The following is a 17,747-nucleotide window of genomic DNA, read 5'->3' as shown; positions in this document are numbered from 1 at the left end:
TGGCATATTGTGGGCATATGTGTTATCTGGCATATTGGGGGCATATGTGATATCGGGCATAGTGGGGCATATGTGATATCTGGCATAGTGGGGGCATATGTGATATCTGGCATAGTGGGGGCATATGTGATATCTGGCATATTGGGGCATAGGTTTCCCACTGATATTTTATGTAAGTAAAACCTATTTGTTTCTACTAATTTTAAAGGAAATGGTAACAGATCTCAACATATATTAAATATATGTCAATATTTGTTATTACTTATTATATTTGATTAAAAACTGTTGGTGTGCCTTGGCAATTTTAAAGTCTTGTCAGGTGTGCCGCGACCTGAAAAAGGTTGAAAATCATTGCTATAGACCATCAGTAATGTTAAATGTTAATACTGCATTACATTCATTTCCAGTGTATAAAAAGACTAATTATCAGGGCTGTTACCACTCCACAGACTCCTGTATTTTTTCCAATGTGTTGTAGAGTGGGATATTTTGGATTACATTTGGAAACCCCCCTCTAGAAATCCTGCATTTGTCACTGTCCATGTCACCCTCTGACTCTCCCTGTCACACGCTGCCTGTCATCCTAGACCCTAAGGGGCAAATTTACCCTTAAAGTGAAAAGAGATGATGTTGCCCATACCATCCAATCAGATTCTGTTTATCTTTTCTCTATTGCATCCTAGAAAATTACAGAATCTGGTTGCCGTGGGCATCACCTCTTTTCATTTTTAAGCTTTAGTAAATTTACCTTGAAGATGCTGTCTGCATTTTTTGGCAGTCACATAACTCACTATCGCATACCGTATTTCGAACTCCGCTTGGGTCCTAGAAAGGAGGGGCCAAAGCAAATATTGGCACATGGGCCCATCACTCGCAAGTTCCACTGCTGCTGTTCAAACTAAGATGTTAAACTCTGCTTTGTTCTTTACATGATACTTTTATACCTGGATGCAGGAAAGGGATAAATGTTCCACATTATACACTGGGGCAGATACATTAAGCCTGGCGAAATGATAAAGCGGAAGGTGATAACGCACCAGCCAATCAACTCCTATCTGTTATTATTCAGACACAGCTGATTGGCTGGTGCATTATCACTTTCCCCTTTTATCACCGCTTTATCACTTCAACAGGCTTAATACATCTGCCCCACTATACCTTGTCACTATATTAGTGTTTATTCCAGCACCCTGCATCTTCCAAAACCTGTGCAGTTCCTCTTCCCTGCCTGGGGTGTTGCTCTCTGCTGTGGTGCTTCTACCGCAGGTCTGGTCTATATTTCAGAACTGATATGCAGACCAGACCAAGGCTAGAAGCACCACAGCAGAAAGCGACAACCCAGACAGGGAAGAGGAAATGCACAAGTTTTGGAAGATGCAGGGTGTTCGAACAAACACTAACAAATGGACACGGTTTCCTACCCCTGTTAAAAAAAAATTGTCAAATGTGGAGAGTATTCATCAGTGGAATTGTCCTCCTGAAGAGTATAAGATAGCAGTTATTATATGAACTTGAATATTTCCATTCTGCCAGAGGTCTTCTCTGGCTCAGGCAGAGTGGTCTTGTTGTCATTTTCACTATTTTCTGTGGTGATCGATCGTTCCAGTGCAACCAATAAAGAGCGAGTTCCAACCCACTCTGCTCTCATAGATGGAACACATTCCAGACATCAGAAACAAAAAAAGAGGAATTTTTTTTCTCATCTAATTTTTTGTTTCTCTTCCAGTGAGTGTGGGACGGAACTGCTATACTCTGTGGATAATTATGCCATCCTGCAGCTTGACATAGTCTGGTGCTACTTCCGCTTGGGACAGTTAGAATGCTTGGATGATGCAGACTCAAAACTAAACCTGTCTCAAAGAAGCTTCAATAAAGTTTATGGAGAAAACCATGAAAGGCTGGTCCACATAAAAGTATGTTCTCTCTCTTTACTCTTTCACAGTGATACCAGAACTAGGTCCCCTGTATCTTGCAGACTCTTCTCAACTAGAGGCCACATTATTGTATCAGATAAGACAACGTGTTTGGTACTAAATCACCCTATAGGACCAGCTTCTTTTCAAGGCTTATAAGTAGAGACAGGATTATATGCATTTGCATATTTGCATATGCATTTGCATATTTTGCCCATTCTCACTGGTTATTTCATATTTTACCTAAAATTTAGTACTGGTGCATATTTTAGGCCCTGCCCCCTTCCCACCCGCGAGTCACAGCACTGCTTTGCCCTGCTGCTGCTGGCCAGGTAGTGGTAGAGTGTGCAGGCTGGGGCAATATGTGCGCAGTGTGGGGAACCTTGGATGTACACTATGTCTGACACTGCTCTAGGCTGCCAATCCATGTTGATAAAAGTCAGTTGGGACGGATGCCATTACCAAGCTCCTGAACCTTTGCCTGCCCCTGGCCTGGGACTTTCCAACAAGAGACAGACATCTGCAGCAGAGGAGGTGGGCAGAAGGGTTGTGACATCACGCGGCGCAGAGGAAATGCCGTGTCACAGTGAGTATGCGGCGCAGGGAGGAAGCCTTCCACTGCGCCGCCCTCACACGCTATGCTGACATTTGATCCATCGGCGCTGGAGATGAGGCTCCGTGTAGTTGATGCAAGAAGAGCTTTGGACGCTGCAGTGTGCTGTAGCAGCCAGGAAGAAAAAAAACCCTGTGTACAGCACTAGACATCTGCAGATGCCGTGGGCCTATTTTTGAGGTTTATTTGCAACTAATTGTATGCTGATTTTTAAATAAATAAGTTAAAAATTACTTTTTTTATTATTTAATGTAGCATATTTTAACACTTTTCATGCATATTTGCATGCATATTTCAAGCTTTTTATGTTGCATATAATCCTGTCTCTACTTATAAGTTATTTTAGTCACGAGTGATGGGGACCGATTCAGCTGTAGGCTTAGCCTGCGATAGAGTCCTGCATTAATAATATAGCATTTGGCGTTTTGTAGTGCTTAATTGGGTTGCTAAGATTAAAATAATTATGTCTTAAGGTTAAGGTGCATTAAAAGGGTGTGTGGTTTAAAATAAAGTTAATAAAAAGCATAAATGTGCTGCTACAGTGGATCCAGAAAGTATTCACAGTGCTTCACTATTGCCACATTTTGTTATGTTAAAGCCCTATTTCAAAATGGAATAAATTCCTTTTTTTCCCCTCAAAATTCTACACACAATACCCCATAATTACAAAATGCCCAAAGATAGGTGTGCCAAGCTTGTGGCATCATATTCAAAAAGACTCGAGGCTATAATTGCTGCCAAAGGTGCATCCACAAAGTATTGAGCAAAGGCTGTGAATACTTATGTACATGTGATTTATTCGTTTTATACTTTTAATAAATTAGCAAAAACCTACAAAACACTATTTTAATGTTGTCATTATGGGTTATTGTGTGTCGAATTTTGAGGGAAAAAGTGAATTTATTCCATTTTGAAATAAGGCTGTAACATAACAAAATGTGAAAAAAAGCGAAGCACTGTGAATACTTTTTGGATGCACTGCTAGTTTGAAGCTGAGGTGTCACAAGATGGTTTTTTGTATTGTATAAATGTGCTGCTTTCAGCTAGGCCACAACCCATTTTAAAATGAGGCATGGCCTCGTGGGAGCTAGGCCACGCCCATTATCTGTCGTGGTTTAGGCTCTTTGTCTTGCTTACATTTTTTTTGTCTCATTGCATCTGATTGGTTGGCCACCTCTAGGCTACACATTCAGTCAGCAGAGGTTTCTCCCAGAACCATCTCTGGAAATGGCTGCTGTGCCTGTGTATCTATCAATCAAAATATCAGAATCACCCATCTCTTTAATAAAGCGCATCCAGCGGCTCCCTTTTTTCCACAGTTTACAAATAGTATCCACATGTTGGTGGGCAGATCAGACCAGATTTTGGTGATTGTATAAATCCCCTCTGGCTTTGGTGCAGCCTGTTAGCAAATATCACATGTGTGCTTTGACAGTGACATTTAAACAAACAGGAAACCTGATATATATGTAGACGCTCAATTAGAAAAATAAGCTACTAGGCCAACTTGTCCAAAGGACAAGTCGGACCTGTTTTCCCTGGAAGCTCCCCAGGAGGCTCACATGATTTGGCACTTAATGTAGTGTTCCCTCCAGCATTCCAGGAGGGCAGGGTGCTGGAGGAAAAGAGGCACTTTGAACGTGGCGGGGAAGTCTCTTGCAGGGCGTGCAGAAGCCCGCAGCGGGGACGGACAGGCTAGGTTCTTTTAGCAGGGCGCCGCAATATGGGCAGGGCGCGTTTTGCCCTTTAAAAATCGGGCAGGGTGCGGCGCCCCGCTAAAACAGCCTAGCGTGAACACTATTAATGTGTGTGTGTGTGGGGGGGGGGGGTGTTTCTGTGTTTTGCCCACTTACACTTCATGGACTGATCCGGACAAGCCTCGAAATATCTTTTGGACCACACCATCTGCATAGTTTTTGGACCTTGCCATTTGCACCTAAGGATCTCTGTACCACCATCTTTGACTGCAGCCATTGGGTGTACTCCCCCACTCTTGGATGGTGACTCGGCCCAGCACATTCAGGCCTCGAGTCCCTGGGAGGAACAAGACACACCACATTCTTCAACTAGCAGGTTGACAGTAACATTTATTCCTTGCATTTGCACTTTATATGGTCCCGATTCGAGGCATAATAGGAACGGACAGCCCCCCTTTTCTCCCCATTTCTTATGTGAGGCCAACTTGCATCAAATACCAGCATTCCCCCATACGGTTACTCATTGTATTAAATAAAATGTATTTATTTTAATGTAAAATCAGTCCAATTTCCATTTGGTTTTTATTGGTTTTAACTATTACAAGTCAGCGCTGCTTTTTTCTCTTTGCTTTATCTTATGTGCAGCACATACAGTACAATCTCTGGCTCTGATCCGATGTGCACAGAACCACGCATTAGATAGGATGTCATACACATGCAATTTGGACTGATTTCACCTGATTTTTCGGCCCAATCTGCCGGAATTGGGTAAAACCAGGCCCAAATCGTATAGTCCAGAAGTTCTCAAACTGTGGGTACCCACCCCAAAGTGAATCCCGACCTTCTCAGCATAGGGTCGCGAATCTATGTTGCTGACCATGGCTCTGCAAGGACTTGAAACAAATGTTGATACAACTGTGGTTTAATATGATGTTTCAAGGCTCTAAGCCCCTTCGTCAGGTATAACCGTGAACAATTGGAACACATACCTGTATAAATACATTTGAAAGAAGATCCCCCGTCAGCGCGTTCCTTCCCTCTGGGCAGCAAGAGATGACATCAACCAGAATATATATATATATATTTATAAGGGGTGTGCACCCTGGACTGATATGGCACACATGGGGTGCCACCTGGAATTATACACGCCACATGGCGGCAACCCTGGAAATATACACAACAAATGGCGGCACCCTTGGAATTATTCATGACACATGGTGGCACCCCTGGAATTCTAAAGCACACATGGCAGAAACCCCTGGCCTGATACAGCACACATGGGGCACCCCTGGAAATATAAACGCCACATGGCGGCACCCCTGGAATTATACACAACTTGTATTGTAAGCTTAATGGTTCTTTAAAAAAAAAAAAAAAAAATCTTCATGGAAGTTGTTTCCCTAGATATGGGTTGTGTATCTGTGCGGCTCTGTACACACATGTCTAAGTGTGGTCGTTGCTGTGCAGATTTTCTCATCCATGTTTTTCTGTGGTAATTACTTAAAAATGTAATAAACGTTTTTTCCAGGAAGAAAGTGATACTTGGACATTTTTAGTTTGGAACTGACAACTATAAACATTTTAAAACAGAGTTTGGCAAGGCAATTACCCGTTCAGGGGGTATTTCCTAATGTGTTGCAGAATTGTTGTGTGACACTAATGCAACTTCCAAATGGTTGTTTTGATTGATGTGTGCTAGCTGCCATAAGGTGCTCTTCTGCCTTTTGGGTAAGATCAAGTTTAGTGTCTGTTCTGTTGAGGTTTTGATGGAGCCCCCTAGAGAAGGACCAGTAGCTTATAAGACCCAAGGTGTTATGAGCCCCAGTGTACAGCTGTCAGCAAGCACATGCCTGCACAAGGTTAGAGGGACATCTGCACAAGTGGAAAACTTGGCACCGCTGAAACTGCTGGTTCCTTTTGTTTTTTATTTGCCATGTTTTTTGGCTTGGATGAAATAATTTTTAACCCCTTCCTGACACAGCCAGTTTTTGCCTTCCTGACAGAGCCCTTTTTTTCAAATCTGACATGTATCACTTAAGTGGGGATAACTTTTTTTTGCTTTTACTTATCCCAGTGATTTTGAGATTGTTTTCTCGTGACACATTGTACTTCAAATTAGTGGTAAATTTGGGTCGATACAGTCTGTGTTTTTTTGTGAAAAATACCAAAATGTCGTAAAAAAATGGAAAATTTAGCAATTTGCAAAATGTTAAATTTTCTGCTTGTGAGACAAATAATCATACCACTCCAAATAGTTAATAACTAACATAGACCATATGTCTACTTTATGTTTCCATCATTATTTCAACTTCCTTTTAATTTTTTTGGACACTAGGAGGCTTACAATATGAATAGCAAATTCTCAAATTTTCAAGAAAATTTCAAACACTGATTTTTTTAGGGACCAGTTCAGTTCTGATGTGACTTTGAGGGACTTGTATGTGAGACACCCCCATAAATGATGCCATTTCAAAAACTGCACCCCTCACAGTATTCAAAACAGCATTTTGGAAGTTTGTTAACCCTTTAGGTGTTTCACAGGAATTAAAACAAAGTGTAGGTGAAATTTCTAAATTTCATTTTTTTTGCAGATTTGCAATTTTAATACATTTTTCTAAGGAACACAGTAGATTTTACTAGAGAAATGTGACTAAAAATTGATTCCCCCAATTCTTTTGTTTTCATAAATATCCTATATGTGGCCCTAGTGTGCACGTTGACCAAACCACAGGCTTCATAATAGAAGGAGCACCTACTTGATTTTGGAGCCTCCTTTTTATGAGATTATTTTTTAGGCACCATGTAGGTTTCTAGGCACCATAAGATGCTAAAATTTAGGAACCCCCCCACAAGTGACCCCATTTTGCAAACTACACCCCTCAGGGAATTCATCTAGGGCAGTGGTGGCCAACCTGTGGCTCTTGAGCCTCATGCGGCTCTTCCTCTTGTAAAGTGCGGCTCCTGCTCCCACTGCTGCCCGCCGCCCACCATCTGTCCCAGTCCCCCCTGCTGCTGGTTCCCTGAATCCCTTCTCCTTCTGAGGGGAGGAGAGCGCGCATCGCGCATCTCTCCTACCCCTTACTGTGCATCATTGTGACTGGGCCGACCGCCAAGCAGAGCTCGTGGGCCAGCAGCCAATCAGGAGTCGGCCAGCGAGCTTTGATTGGTGGGCGGCCCAGTCACAGGGAAATGAGGGGGAAGGAGACGCGCGGTGTGCTGTGCTCTCCTCCCATCGGTGACATGACAGGAGGACTGCAGGGGGACACCAGACTGTCCTCTCCCTGCCTGACAGCAGCAGCAACAACGGTGAGTGCTGCTGCTGGGAAATTTGCACTGTGGGGGCATAGCAGTTTGTGGCACTGTGGGGGCATAGCAGTTTGTGGCACTGAGGGGGCATAGCAGTTTGTGGCACTGTTAGGGCATACCAGCTTTTTGGCACTGTGGGGGCATACCCGGCACCGTGTGGTGCATACCTGGCACCGTGGGGGGCATATGTGTATCTGGCACTATTGGGGGCATATGTATATATGGCACTGCACTATTGGAGGCATATTTGTATCACACCCACCCAAGGGGTCAAAATAGACTAAGCCCCTTTTTTTGGCGCATGCGCCTTAGGCGCGCGCATGATGTCGGCTCTTTAGCTTGACTACCGATATTTTTCGGCTCTTTACCTCTGACCGGTTGGCCACCCCTGATCTAGGGGTATAGTGTACATTTCAAACCCCCAGGGGTTTCACCAATTGTGGTACAACTGGGCAGTGAAAATGAAAAATTAAATTTTTTACACAAAAATGCAGTTCTGGCTCAAAATTTTTCATTTTCACAAGGAATGAAGGAGACAAAGCACCCCAAAACCTGTGCCCCAATTTCTCCCGAGTACGGCAATGCCTCACATGTGACCAAAAAATACCATTTGGGTGCATGGCAGGACTCAGAAGGGAAGGAGTGATATTTGGATTTTGCAGCACAGATTCTGGTGGAATGTTGGTGGGTGCTATGTCGCATTAGCAAGACCCCCCAAGCACCAATACAGTGGAAGCCCCCCACAAGTGACCCCATTTTGCAAACTACACCCCTCAGGGAATTCATCTAGGGGTATAGTGTACATTTCAAACCCCCAGGGGTTTCACCAATTTTGATACAACTGGGCAGTGAAAATGAAAAATTACATTTTTTACACAAAAATGCAGTTCTGGCTCAAAATTTTTCATTTTCAGAAGGTATGAAGGAGACAAAGCACCCCAAAATCTGTGCCCCAATTTCTCCCGAGTACGGCAATGCCTCACATGTGACCAAAAAATACCATTTGGGTGCATGGCAGGACTCAGAAGGGAAGGAGTGATTTTTGGATTTTGCAGCACAGATTCTGGTGGAATGTTGGTGAGTGCTATGTCGCATTAGCAAGACCCCCAAAGCACCAATACAGTGGAAGCCCCCCACAAGTGACCCCATTTTGCAAACTACACCCCTCAGGGAATTCATCTAGGGGTATAGTGTACATTTCAAACCCCCAGGGGTTTCACCAATTTTGATACAACTGGGCAGTGAAAATGAAAAATAACATTTTTTTACACAAAAATGCAGTTCTGGCTCAAAATTTTTCATTTTCAGAAGGTATGAAGGAGAAAAAGCACCCCAAAATCTGTGCCCCAATTTCTCCCGAGTACGGCAATGCCTCACATGTGACCAAAAAATACCATTTGGGTGCATGGCAGGACTCAGAAGGGAAGGAGTGATTTTTGGATTTTGCAGCTCAGATTCTGGTGGAATGTTGGTGGGTGCTATGTCGCATTAGCAAGACCCCCCAAGCACCAATACAGTGGAACCCCCCCACAAGTGACCCCATTTTGCAAACTACACCCCTCAGGGAATTCATCTAGGGGTATAGTGTACATTTCAAACCCCCAGGGGTTTCACCAATTTTGATACAACTGGGCTGTGCAAATGAAAAATTACATTTTTTACACAAAAATGCAGTTCTGGCTCAAAATTTTTCATTTTCACAAGGAATGAATGAGACAAAGCACCCCAAAATCTGTGCCCCAATTTCTCCCGAGTACGGCAATGCCTCATGTGTGACCAAAAAGTGGCAGGACTCAGAAGGGAAGGAGTGATATTTGGATTTTGCAGCACAGATTCTGGTGGAATGTTGGTGGGTGCTATGTCGCATTAGCAAGACCCCCAAAGCACCAATACAGTGGAACCCCCCCACAAATGACCCCATTTTGCAAACTACACCCCTCAGGTAATTCATCTAGGGGTATAGTGTACATTTCAAACCCCCAGGGGTTTCACCAATTTTGATACAACTGGGCAGTGAAAATGAAAAATTACATTTTTTTACACAAAAATGCAGTTCTGGCTCAAAATTTTTCATTTTCAGAAGGTATGAAGGAGAAAAAGCACCCCAAAATCTGTGCCCCTATTTCTCCCGAGTACGGCAATGCCTCATGTGTGACCAAAAAGTGGCAGGACTCAGAAGGGAAGGAGTGATATTTGGATTTTGCAGCACAGATTCTGGTGGAATGTTGGTGGGTGCTATGTCGCATTAGCAAGACCCCCAAAGCACCAATACAGTGGAACCCCCCCACAAGTGACCCCATTTTGCAAACTACACCCCTCAGGGAATTCATCTAGGGGTATAGTGTACATTTCAAACCCCCAGGGGTTTCACCAATTTTTATACAACTGGGCAGTGAAAATGAAAAATTACATTTTTTTACACAAAAATGCAGTTCTGGCTCAAAATTTTTCATTTTCAGAAGGTATGAAGGAGAAAAAGCACCCCAAAATCTGTGCCCCAATTTCTCCCGAGTACGGCAATGCCTCACATGTGACCAAAAAATACCAGTTGGGTGCATGGCAGGACTCAGAAGGGAAGGAGTGATTTTTGGATTTTGCGGCTCAGATTCTGGTGGAATGAATGGTGGGTGCTATGTGGCATTAGCAAGACCCCCGAAGCACGGTGAAATTATGAACCTAATAATCCATAGATGTGTGGTATATTTTAAAACACTCCTTTATACATAGGCCGGGTTTGTCGGGGCAAGTGTCACACTGGAAAATAGTTTGCTTTCTTATTCCCTTTTTATAGCAAACTTTGCACCTTTTTTGTTTCCTGCCCTTTTTTCCAGTGGAGGGGATTTCATCAGGAAAATGCTGCCCTGGTACAATACGGGGGCCAGTACTAGAAGTACTGGGGCCCTCTGCCTGCTGGTTCCCAAATATTAGGCCCTTTATGACTTCCTCTTGAAAGTGCATAAATGTCCCCCTCTGGCTGGTAGAACGGAATAGCACGTAAGCGTTATACAGTGCCATCTGGATGATATACACGGCCAGCTTCTTGTACCAGATTTTTGTTTTCCGCAGGGCACTGTACGGCTTCAGTACCTGATCTGAAAGATCCACTCCGCCCATGTACCTATTGTAATCCAGGATACAATTAGGTTTTGAGGTGTGGGTACTGGTACCTCGTACAGGGACGGAGGTGGTACTGTCTCCGTGAATTGTTGTCAGTATAAGGACATCCCTCTTGTCCTTATATTTGACCAACAACATATTTTCGGTGCATATTCCCCTGCTTTCACCCCTTCTCATTACTTGGGCAATGTGCGTTTTTGGGAGGCCTCTTTGGTTCTTGCGCACAGTACCGCAAGCTGCTGTACCTCTTGAACCAAGGGCCTTAAACAGGGGGATGCTAGTGTAAAAGTTATCCACATAGAGGTGATAACCTTTATCCAGGAAGGGGTGCACTAAATCCCAGACAATTTTTCCACTAACACCTACGAGGGAGGGGGGGCATTCTGGCGGTTCAATTCTTGAATCCTTCCCTTCATATACCCTAAACCTGTGAGTGTACCCTGAGGTGCTTTCACACAGCTTATACATTTTTATGCCATACCTTGCCCTCTTACTGGGAAGGTACTGGCGGAATTTAACCCTTCCTTTAAAATGTATAAGGGACTCGTCTATGCAAATGAATTTATCTGGGATGTACATCTCTTCAAATTTGGCACTGAAATGATCAATGACCGGCCTGACTTTGAATAGCCGGTCAAAGGTGGGATCATCTCTGGGTGGGCACTGTGCATTATCGTTGTAATGCAAAAATTTAAGGATTAACTCAAAACGAGTCCGGGCCATGGCCATACGGTAAAGTGGGGTGCTGTACAGAACATCTGTACTCCAATATTGCCTAATTTCTGGCTTTTTTACTATGCCCATATGAAACACCAGACCCCAAAACGTCATCATCTCTACTGCATCTACAGGGGTCCACCTAGCAAATGATGACGTGGGGTTTTGAGCAATAAACTGCTGGGCATATAAATTAGTTTGGTCCACCATTAAATTTATAAAATCATCAGAGAAAAATAATTAGAAAAAGTCAATTTCTCTGAGACCTGTGGAATCAAATTGGATTCCTGGGATGGCCAAAAACTCAGGAACCTGGGGCTCAAAATTGTCTGGTGGTGGGGTCCATACGAGATCAATTATTGGGGGGGGGGTCTCAGCTGCTCTACGGGGGCGTCTTTGAGGGGGTCCCTCATCACTAGAGGAGGAAGAGGAGCTTAAGATGAATCCTTCAAATTCCCCGCTTGCCTCACTGGCTGTGTCAGAGTCAGAGGCAAGCATGGCATATGCCTCCTCCGCTGAATACATTCTTCTGGATGACTGGGATGACATTTGGGATGACATTTGGGATGCCATTTTTATTTTTGTGTTTCTGGTAGTGAAATGTTTCAACACGTGTATAGTGTAGGGGGGGTACAAACTTTATTTCAATGTAGTATGTAGTGTGTAGTGTGTATGTAGTGCAGAAAAAAAAAAAAGGTCCTGCGCCAAAAATTGAGCACAGATGTTGGTCAGTAACGTCCGTCACTGAACAGCGCTCAAAGGCAACAGGAATTTGATCAAAAAAAAAAAAAAAAAATTAAAAAAAGACCCCACAGCACCCTCAAAAAAAAAAAAAAAGGTGATCAGTGATGCGACACTAATTACCAGTGAGGGGCAGCAGGTGCACAACCTTTGGTGCAACTGACAGTGCAACTGGCAGCAACTGACAGGTATATATATAAAAAAAAAACCTCTGCACCCCCAAAAAGTTGCTGATCACCTCAGATATAGTGATCAGCACAAAAGGGGGGGGGGCAGCAGACACAAAATGTAGCACTCTCTATCACTCTCTGTCACTATCTCTATCTCTCTCTATCTCTCACTATCTATCACTCTATGACACTGCAGCAGCAGCACTGACAGTTATATATATAAAAAATAACCCCTGCACCCCCAAAAAGTTGCTGGGGGTGCACAAAAGGGGGGCAGCAGACACAAAATATAGCACTCTCTATCACTCTCTGTCACTATCTCTCTCTATCTCTCTCTATCTCTCTATCTCTCTCTATCTATCACTCTATGACCCTGCAGCAGCAGCACTGACAGTTATATATATAAAAAATAACCCCTGCACCCCAAAAAGTTGCTGGGGGTGCACAAAAGGGGGGCAGCAGACACAAAATATAGCACTTTCTATCACTATCTCTCTCTATCTCTCTATCTCTCACTATCTATCACTCTATGACACTGCAGCAGCAGCACTGACAGGTATATATATAAAAAAAAAAACCTGCGCCCCCAAAAAGTTGCTGATCAGTTAATTTATACTGATCAGCACAAAAGGGGGGGGCAGCAGTCAGTTGCACACGCAGTACAGCTGTATATATATAAAAAATATATAGCACAATCTGTCACTATTTCTCTATCTCTCTCTATCTCTCTATCTATAACTCTATCACACTGCAGCAGCACAAAATATAGCACTCTCTGTCACTAGCTCTCTCTATCTCTCTCTATCTCTCTCTCTCTATCTAGTCCAGCAAGAATTTGTATTGTATCTCTCTATCTATAAATCTATCACACTGCAGCAGCACAACACAGCACAGCACAACACAGGAAGTCACAAGAAGTAACAAGATCCAGGAACGCTACAAGCAGTGATCAGGTAAGTATTTGCAAGGATCAGGTCAGTATATCGCGGCAGATAGGCACGGTGACCGCACTGCACGCAATTCCAGACCGGAATGGCGTCTGCAGTGCAGTCACCGTTAGTTTAAATCACCCTCCATGGCTGTGATTGGTTCGTCGGTCCGACGAACCAATCACGGCCTTTGGGGGCGGGTGGGGTGAGGTGGGGTGACACCAGTGTCACCCTTACAGCACCAATCACCACCGATCCCTGTGTCACCGGCGAACGTTATTCGCCGGTACACAGGAAAACGCTGTGAATGGCTGTTCACACTGAACAGCCAATCACATCGATCGCCGACGGGGGGGCGGCATCGCAGCCCCCCCTGGGCATGCAGGGACATGTCTGCTGTCAGGGACAGCAGACATGTTTAAACTGTCACCGCGTCTATAGACGCGGTGACAGTTTAAAGCCATGACGTACATTTATGCCATGTGTCGGGAAGTACATCCCGGCCATGACGTAAATGTACGTCAAATGTCGGGAAGGGGTTAAACATCTGGATCGAGGATTGGGGCATTGCAGCACTTATTTATCACTTTAGTACATTCACATTGTTGTCGTTACTTAATTTTTTTTCACATATTGACCAGGAGTGGCGTGGAGGGGAGGTCATTGTGGTATATGTATGTGCCACTTCCTAAAACTTTTAGAAGTTACAACTTATTGGTGAGCTAATGATTTTTGTCCCCAAGCAGAGCTTTGATGTTCCTAAGGGCACACCGTTGCTTTACAGCAAGGGCACGATAAAATACTCTTGGCCGCAAATGGAGTGTGGCTCCAGGAATCCAAAAGTTGAGGCTTTCTCCTAACAGTGGAGACCTGGAAGACCTTTGTCCCCAAGAGTATTATCAGGGCTGGATTAACAATGGGGTTGATGGACCTATAGCTCCAGGCCCACCATCAAAATAGGCCTCTGTACAATGTTGCTCTGTACAATAATTTTTTTTCCTGTTACACTAAAGCCGTAGTGGACCAACCACTCTGGCTACCCACCAGTGGATCAAGTACTTAACTTACACATAACAGTGGCACAGTGGAAGATCTTTCTAGCCTTCAATGTCAGCATATTGTGTCTTGGGCTAGGCACCTCCTCCCAGGGGAATAGAGGGGTGGAGCTCCTTATGCATAATCTTCAGACACAGGCAGGCAGGGGGATAGTGAAACTACTGTATCTTCCCCTATTCCTTCCATCACCACATACTGTTCTCCTATTCATCTAGTACTATTATTTATCTTATTCTTACATATCCCACTGTTCCTCCCATCTATCCCTATTCTTCCCCCTATTCCTCCCTTCTTCTGCTATTCCTCACATCTACCACTGTTATTACCCATATTTCTCCCATCTTCTGCTGTTCTTTATGTCTCCTTTTAGTCCTCCCATTTCCTCCTATTTCTCCCATCTCATACTAATCTTTCCTCTATTCATCCACTCTTCCATCTCTTATTCTTACTATTCTTCTTCCTGTTCCTACAGTCTCCCTCTATTTTTCCCACTACTCCCATCTCCTCCTAGAGACATAGGGGTTTATTTACTAAGATGGGAGTTCTATTGAAGATGGGATGTTGCTATGGGCAGCCAATCAGATTTTCTTTATTATCTTCTAGAAGGTGCTAAATAAAACAGAAGTAGATTCTGATTGGTTGATATGGGCAACATCCCATCTTCACTCAAACTTCTCATCTCAGTAAAGATGCTATAGAAGCATTTTCTTATTGGAAAGAATCCCCTTAGAAGCACTAGATTACTGTGCGTGCATATTTGAACTCCTGGGTAGTTATCCCAGAATAATTGAATTGCCAAAACAACTCTATAGCAGAAGACCTGGTGGACAAATGTTCCTGTGTACGACAAAAATGGCATGCAGCCAGATAGGGGGTTATGTATTGCAGTTCATTAATACCACTTTTACACCAGCCCTGCAAAGCCGGATTTTTGCATGGGAACACGCAAAATCACGGGTCTGCATCATCAACCCGGAAAGTGCTAAGGATTAAACAAGAGTTCAACCTTGATCGCTGTGCAGTGTAAATGGGTAACCCGGGGCGACCCGTTTACTGCAATGGAAAAGCCGGCGCTGGAAGATGCTCTCATCTCCCAGCACCGGCACAGGCCCCGTCTTCAGTGACGCCTGTCTAATAAGGGTCGCAAGCTGGGTCACACCCAGCTTGGAGCCGAGTGCAAAATTCCATGTGCAACCCAGCTTGCTGGTGTAAAAATGGTATTACAGTTATTATTCCATCACTCCCTATATCTGTAATAGTGATACATTATAAAGTGCAGCTAAGCCCCAAAAACTAGAAATCCTTATGTCAAATGTATTATTTATATTATTTATGTTTTTTGGCTGGGGAGGGGGCTGTAATGTATGAATCCAAGTTGCCAGGACACAAGCTTCGATAAGGCTGTCTCATTGCATTTTACTGCGTAAAAAAATCCTAATTAGAGATGAGCAGGTTCGACTTTACTCTGATCTTATTGGCTATCCAAAACATGTGACAGCCGATAGCCAATCGGAAAAATCCGAAATTGCGATAATTTGGCAATAACAACCGAGCAAAACCGAAGCCGCTCATCTCTAATCCTAATATGGTATTACCCTACTCATGAAGATCACGTCAACTTGCCAACACGTGTTGGCCATCCCCCATTGGTTAAATTATTTAATGGGCAGAGATGGGCATCATATTATCTGCCATGTCATGCTACAGGATGTACCGCAGGTGGCTGATCTGTAAGTGTCCATCATTTTGGCTGCCACTAATCATGTAGTGTCCTGCTGGCTGCTGCTGATCTGTCTATCTATACAGCCAATAGCCAGCACATGTTGTTGTGTTTTAAAGTAAAAAAGCATTACATAATGCAAATATTCAGTACTCAACAATGATCATAAGGATGGTAGCATAGATATCACATATAGATCATCTGATACTTATCAGCCATAAATGTCAGGAAGGTGAAAAAATGGAGGCGTAAAAGCTTGCCTTCCTAAATATACATCTACTCTTTCATAAGTACAGTAGCATATGTTTTTGGATTACCTGTTATTGGCTGTGGCTTCATGTTGATATGTTTTTATCTTTAGTTATATTTTTGTTATTTAATCTTTCTCTTCCTTACTTGGCAGCCTGGCACGTCATTGTTTTGCTATTTTTTCACACGTGCCAGGCTTTTGCAGATGTGTGGGGTTGCTATAGCAATCACAGCAGAAAGTATTATGATCACACAAGCAATTGGTGATTCCCTTTGTTCAAAGACGCACACTACACGAGTGGTTCACAAACCTTATTGAATCACAGCACCTTATAGTATCCAAATTTTATCCACTGCACCCCTAGGCCAAACATTTCTTTTTGAGAAATATTTCCAAATGTTATATCGCTGATCAGTCTTTATAAACATTATTTAATTTTGTCTGTTGCAGGGAAACTCTGGGAGGGAGAAAGTGCTGTTTCTTAGACTTAATCTACTGCAAGGGATTGTAAATTACCACAATGGAAAAGCCAAAGAAGCATCCGAAAAACTGGTAGAGGTAAGATGCTGCAGCTGACGTATAGACCCCAGATTATATTTATGTACTAATAAGTAACTTTTTTTGTGTCAGTGTAGAAAACGCGGAGTGATATAGATGTAACTTTTTTGCATTACCTAATTAAAATGTGATGTGACAAAACTCGTTCATGGAACTGTATGTACAGCCATGGCCAAAAGTTTTGAAAATGACATAAGTATTGTCTTTTACAAAGTTTGCTGCTTCAGTGTTTTTAGACCTTTTTGTCAGATGTTACTATGGTATACTGAAGAAAAGTTACAGGCATTTCATGAGTGTCAAAGGCTTTTAATGACAATTACATTAACTTTATGCAAAGAGTCAATATTTGCAGTGTTGACCCTTCTTCAAGACCTCAGCATGGCATGCTGTCAATCAACTTTTGCGTCACTTATTGACTGATGGACACCCATTCTTGCCTAATCAATGCTTGGAGTTTGTCAGAATGTGTGTGTTTTTGTTCGTCCACCCATCTCTTGAGTATGGACCACAAATTCTCGATGGGATTAAGGTCTGGGGAGGTTTTTTTTTTTTTAGATGTTGGGAGAAGTTGCTCTTGGAAGATGTTTTGGTACCATGCTTTATTCATGGTTGTGTTCTTAGGCAGTATTTTGTGTGAGCCCACTCCCTTGGCTAAGAAGCCTCCCCACACATGGCATGATACAAGACTGATGGTAGAACTCACCGTTCCTTCTCCAGACAAGCATGTTTCCAGATGCAATCTGAAAGGGGATTTATGAGAGAAAATTACTTTACCCCAATCCTCAGCAGTCCAATCCCTGCACCTTTTGCAGGCTATTAGACTGTCCATTATTTGTTTCCTTGAGAAAAGTGGCTTTGTTGCTGCCCTTCTTGACACAAGGCCATCCTCCAAAAGTATCTGCCTCCCTGTTCATGCAGATGCACTCAAATCCACCTTCTGCCATTCATGAGGCAAGCTTT

At 43.3% G+C, this 17,747-nt stretch overlaps 1 protein-coding gene across 1 annotated transcript in view; it reads left to right on the top strand.

Annotated features, from left to right (window-relative positions):
- Window positions 1-17,747, top strand: part of NUB1 (negative regulator of ubiquitin like proteins 1) — a 64,554-nt gene that overhangs the window by 25,028 nt on the left and 21,779 nt on the right. Inside the window, exons 9-10 of the mRNA XM_083189065.1 lie at window positions 1,727-1,913; window positions 16,680-16,787. Of these exons, the coding sequence (XP_083045191.1) occupies window positions 1,727-1,913; window positions 16,680-16,787 (295 nt within the window). The remainder of the gene's footprint in view (window positions 1-1,726; window positions 1,914-16,679; window positions 16,788-17,747) is intronic.

The sequence above is a fragment of the Crinia signifera genome, chromosome 5 (assembly GCF_055691185.1).
Source record: "Crinia signifera chromosome 5, ASM5569118v1, whole genome shotgun sequence".
NCBI classification, from domain to species: domain Eukaryota; kingdom Metazoa; phylum Chordata; class Amphibia; order Anura; family Myobatrachidae; genus Crinia; species Crinia signifera.
Note: the sequence above shows the minus strand (reverse complement) of the source record. Positions and strands in the feature narration are given on the sequence as shown.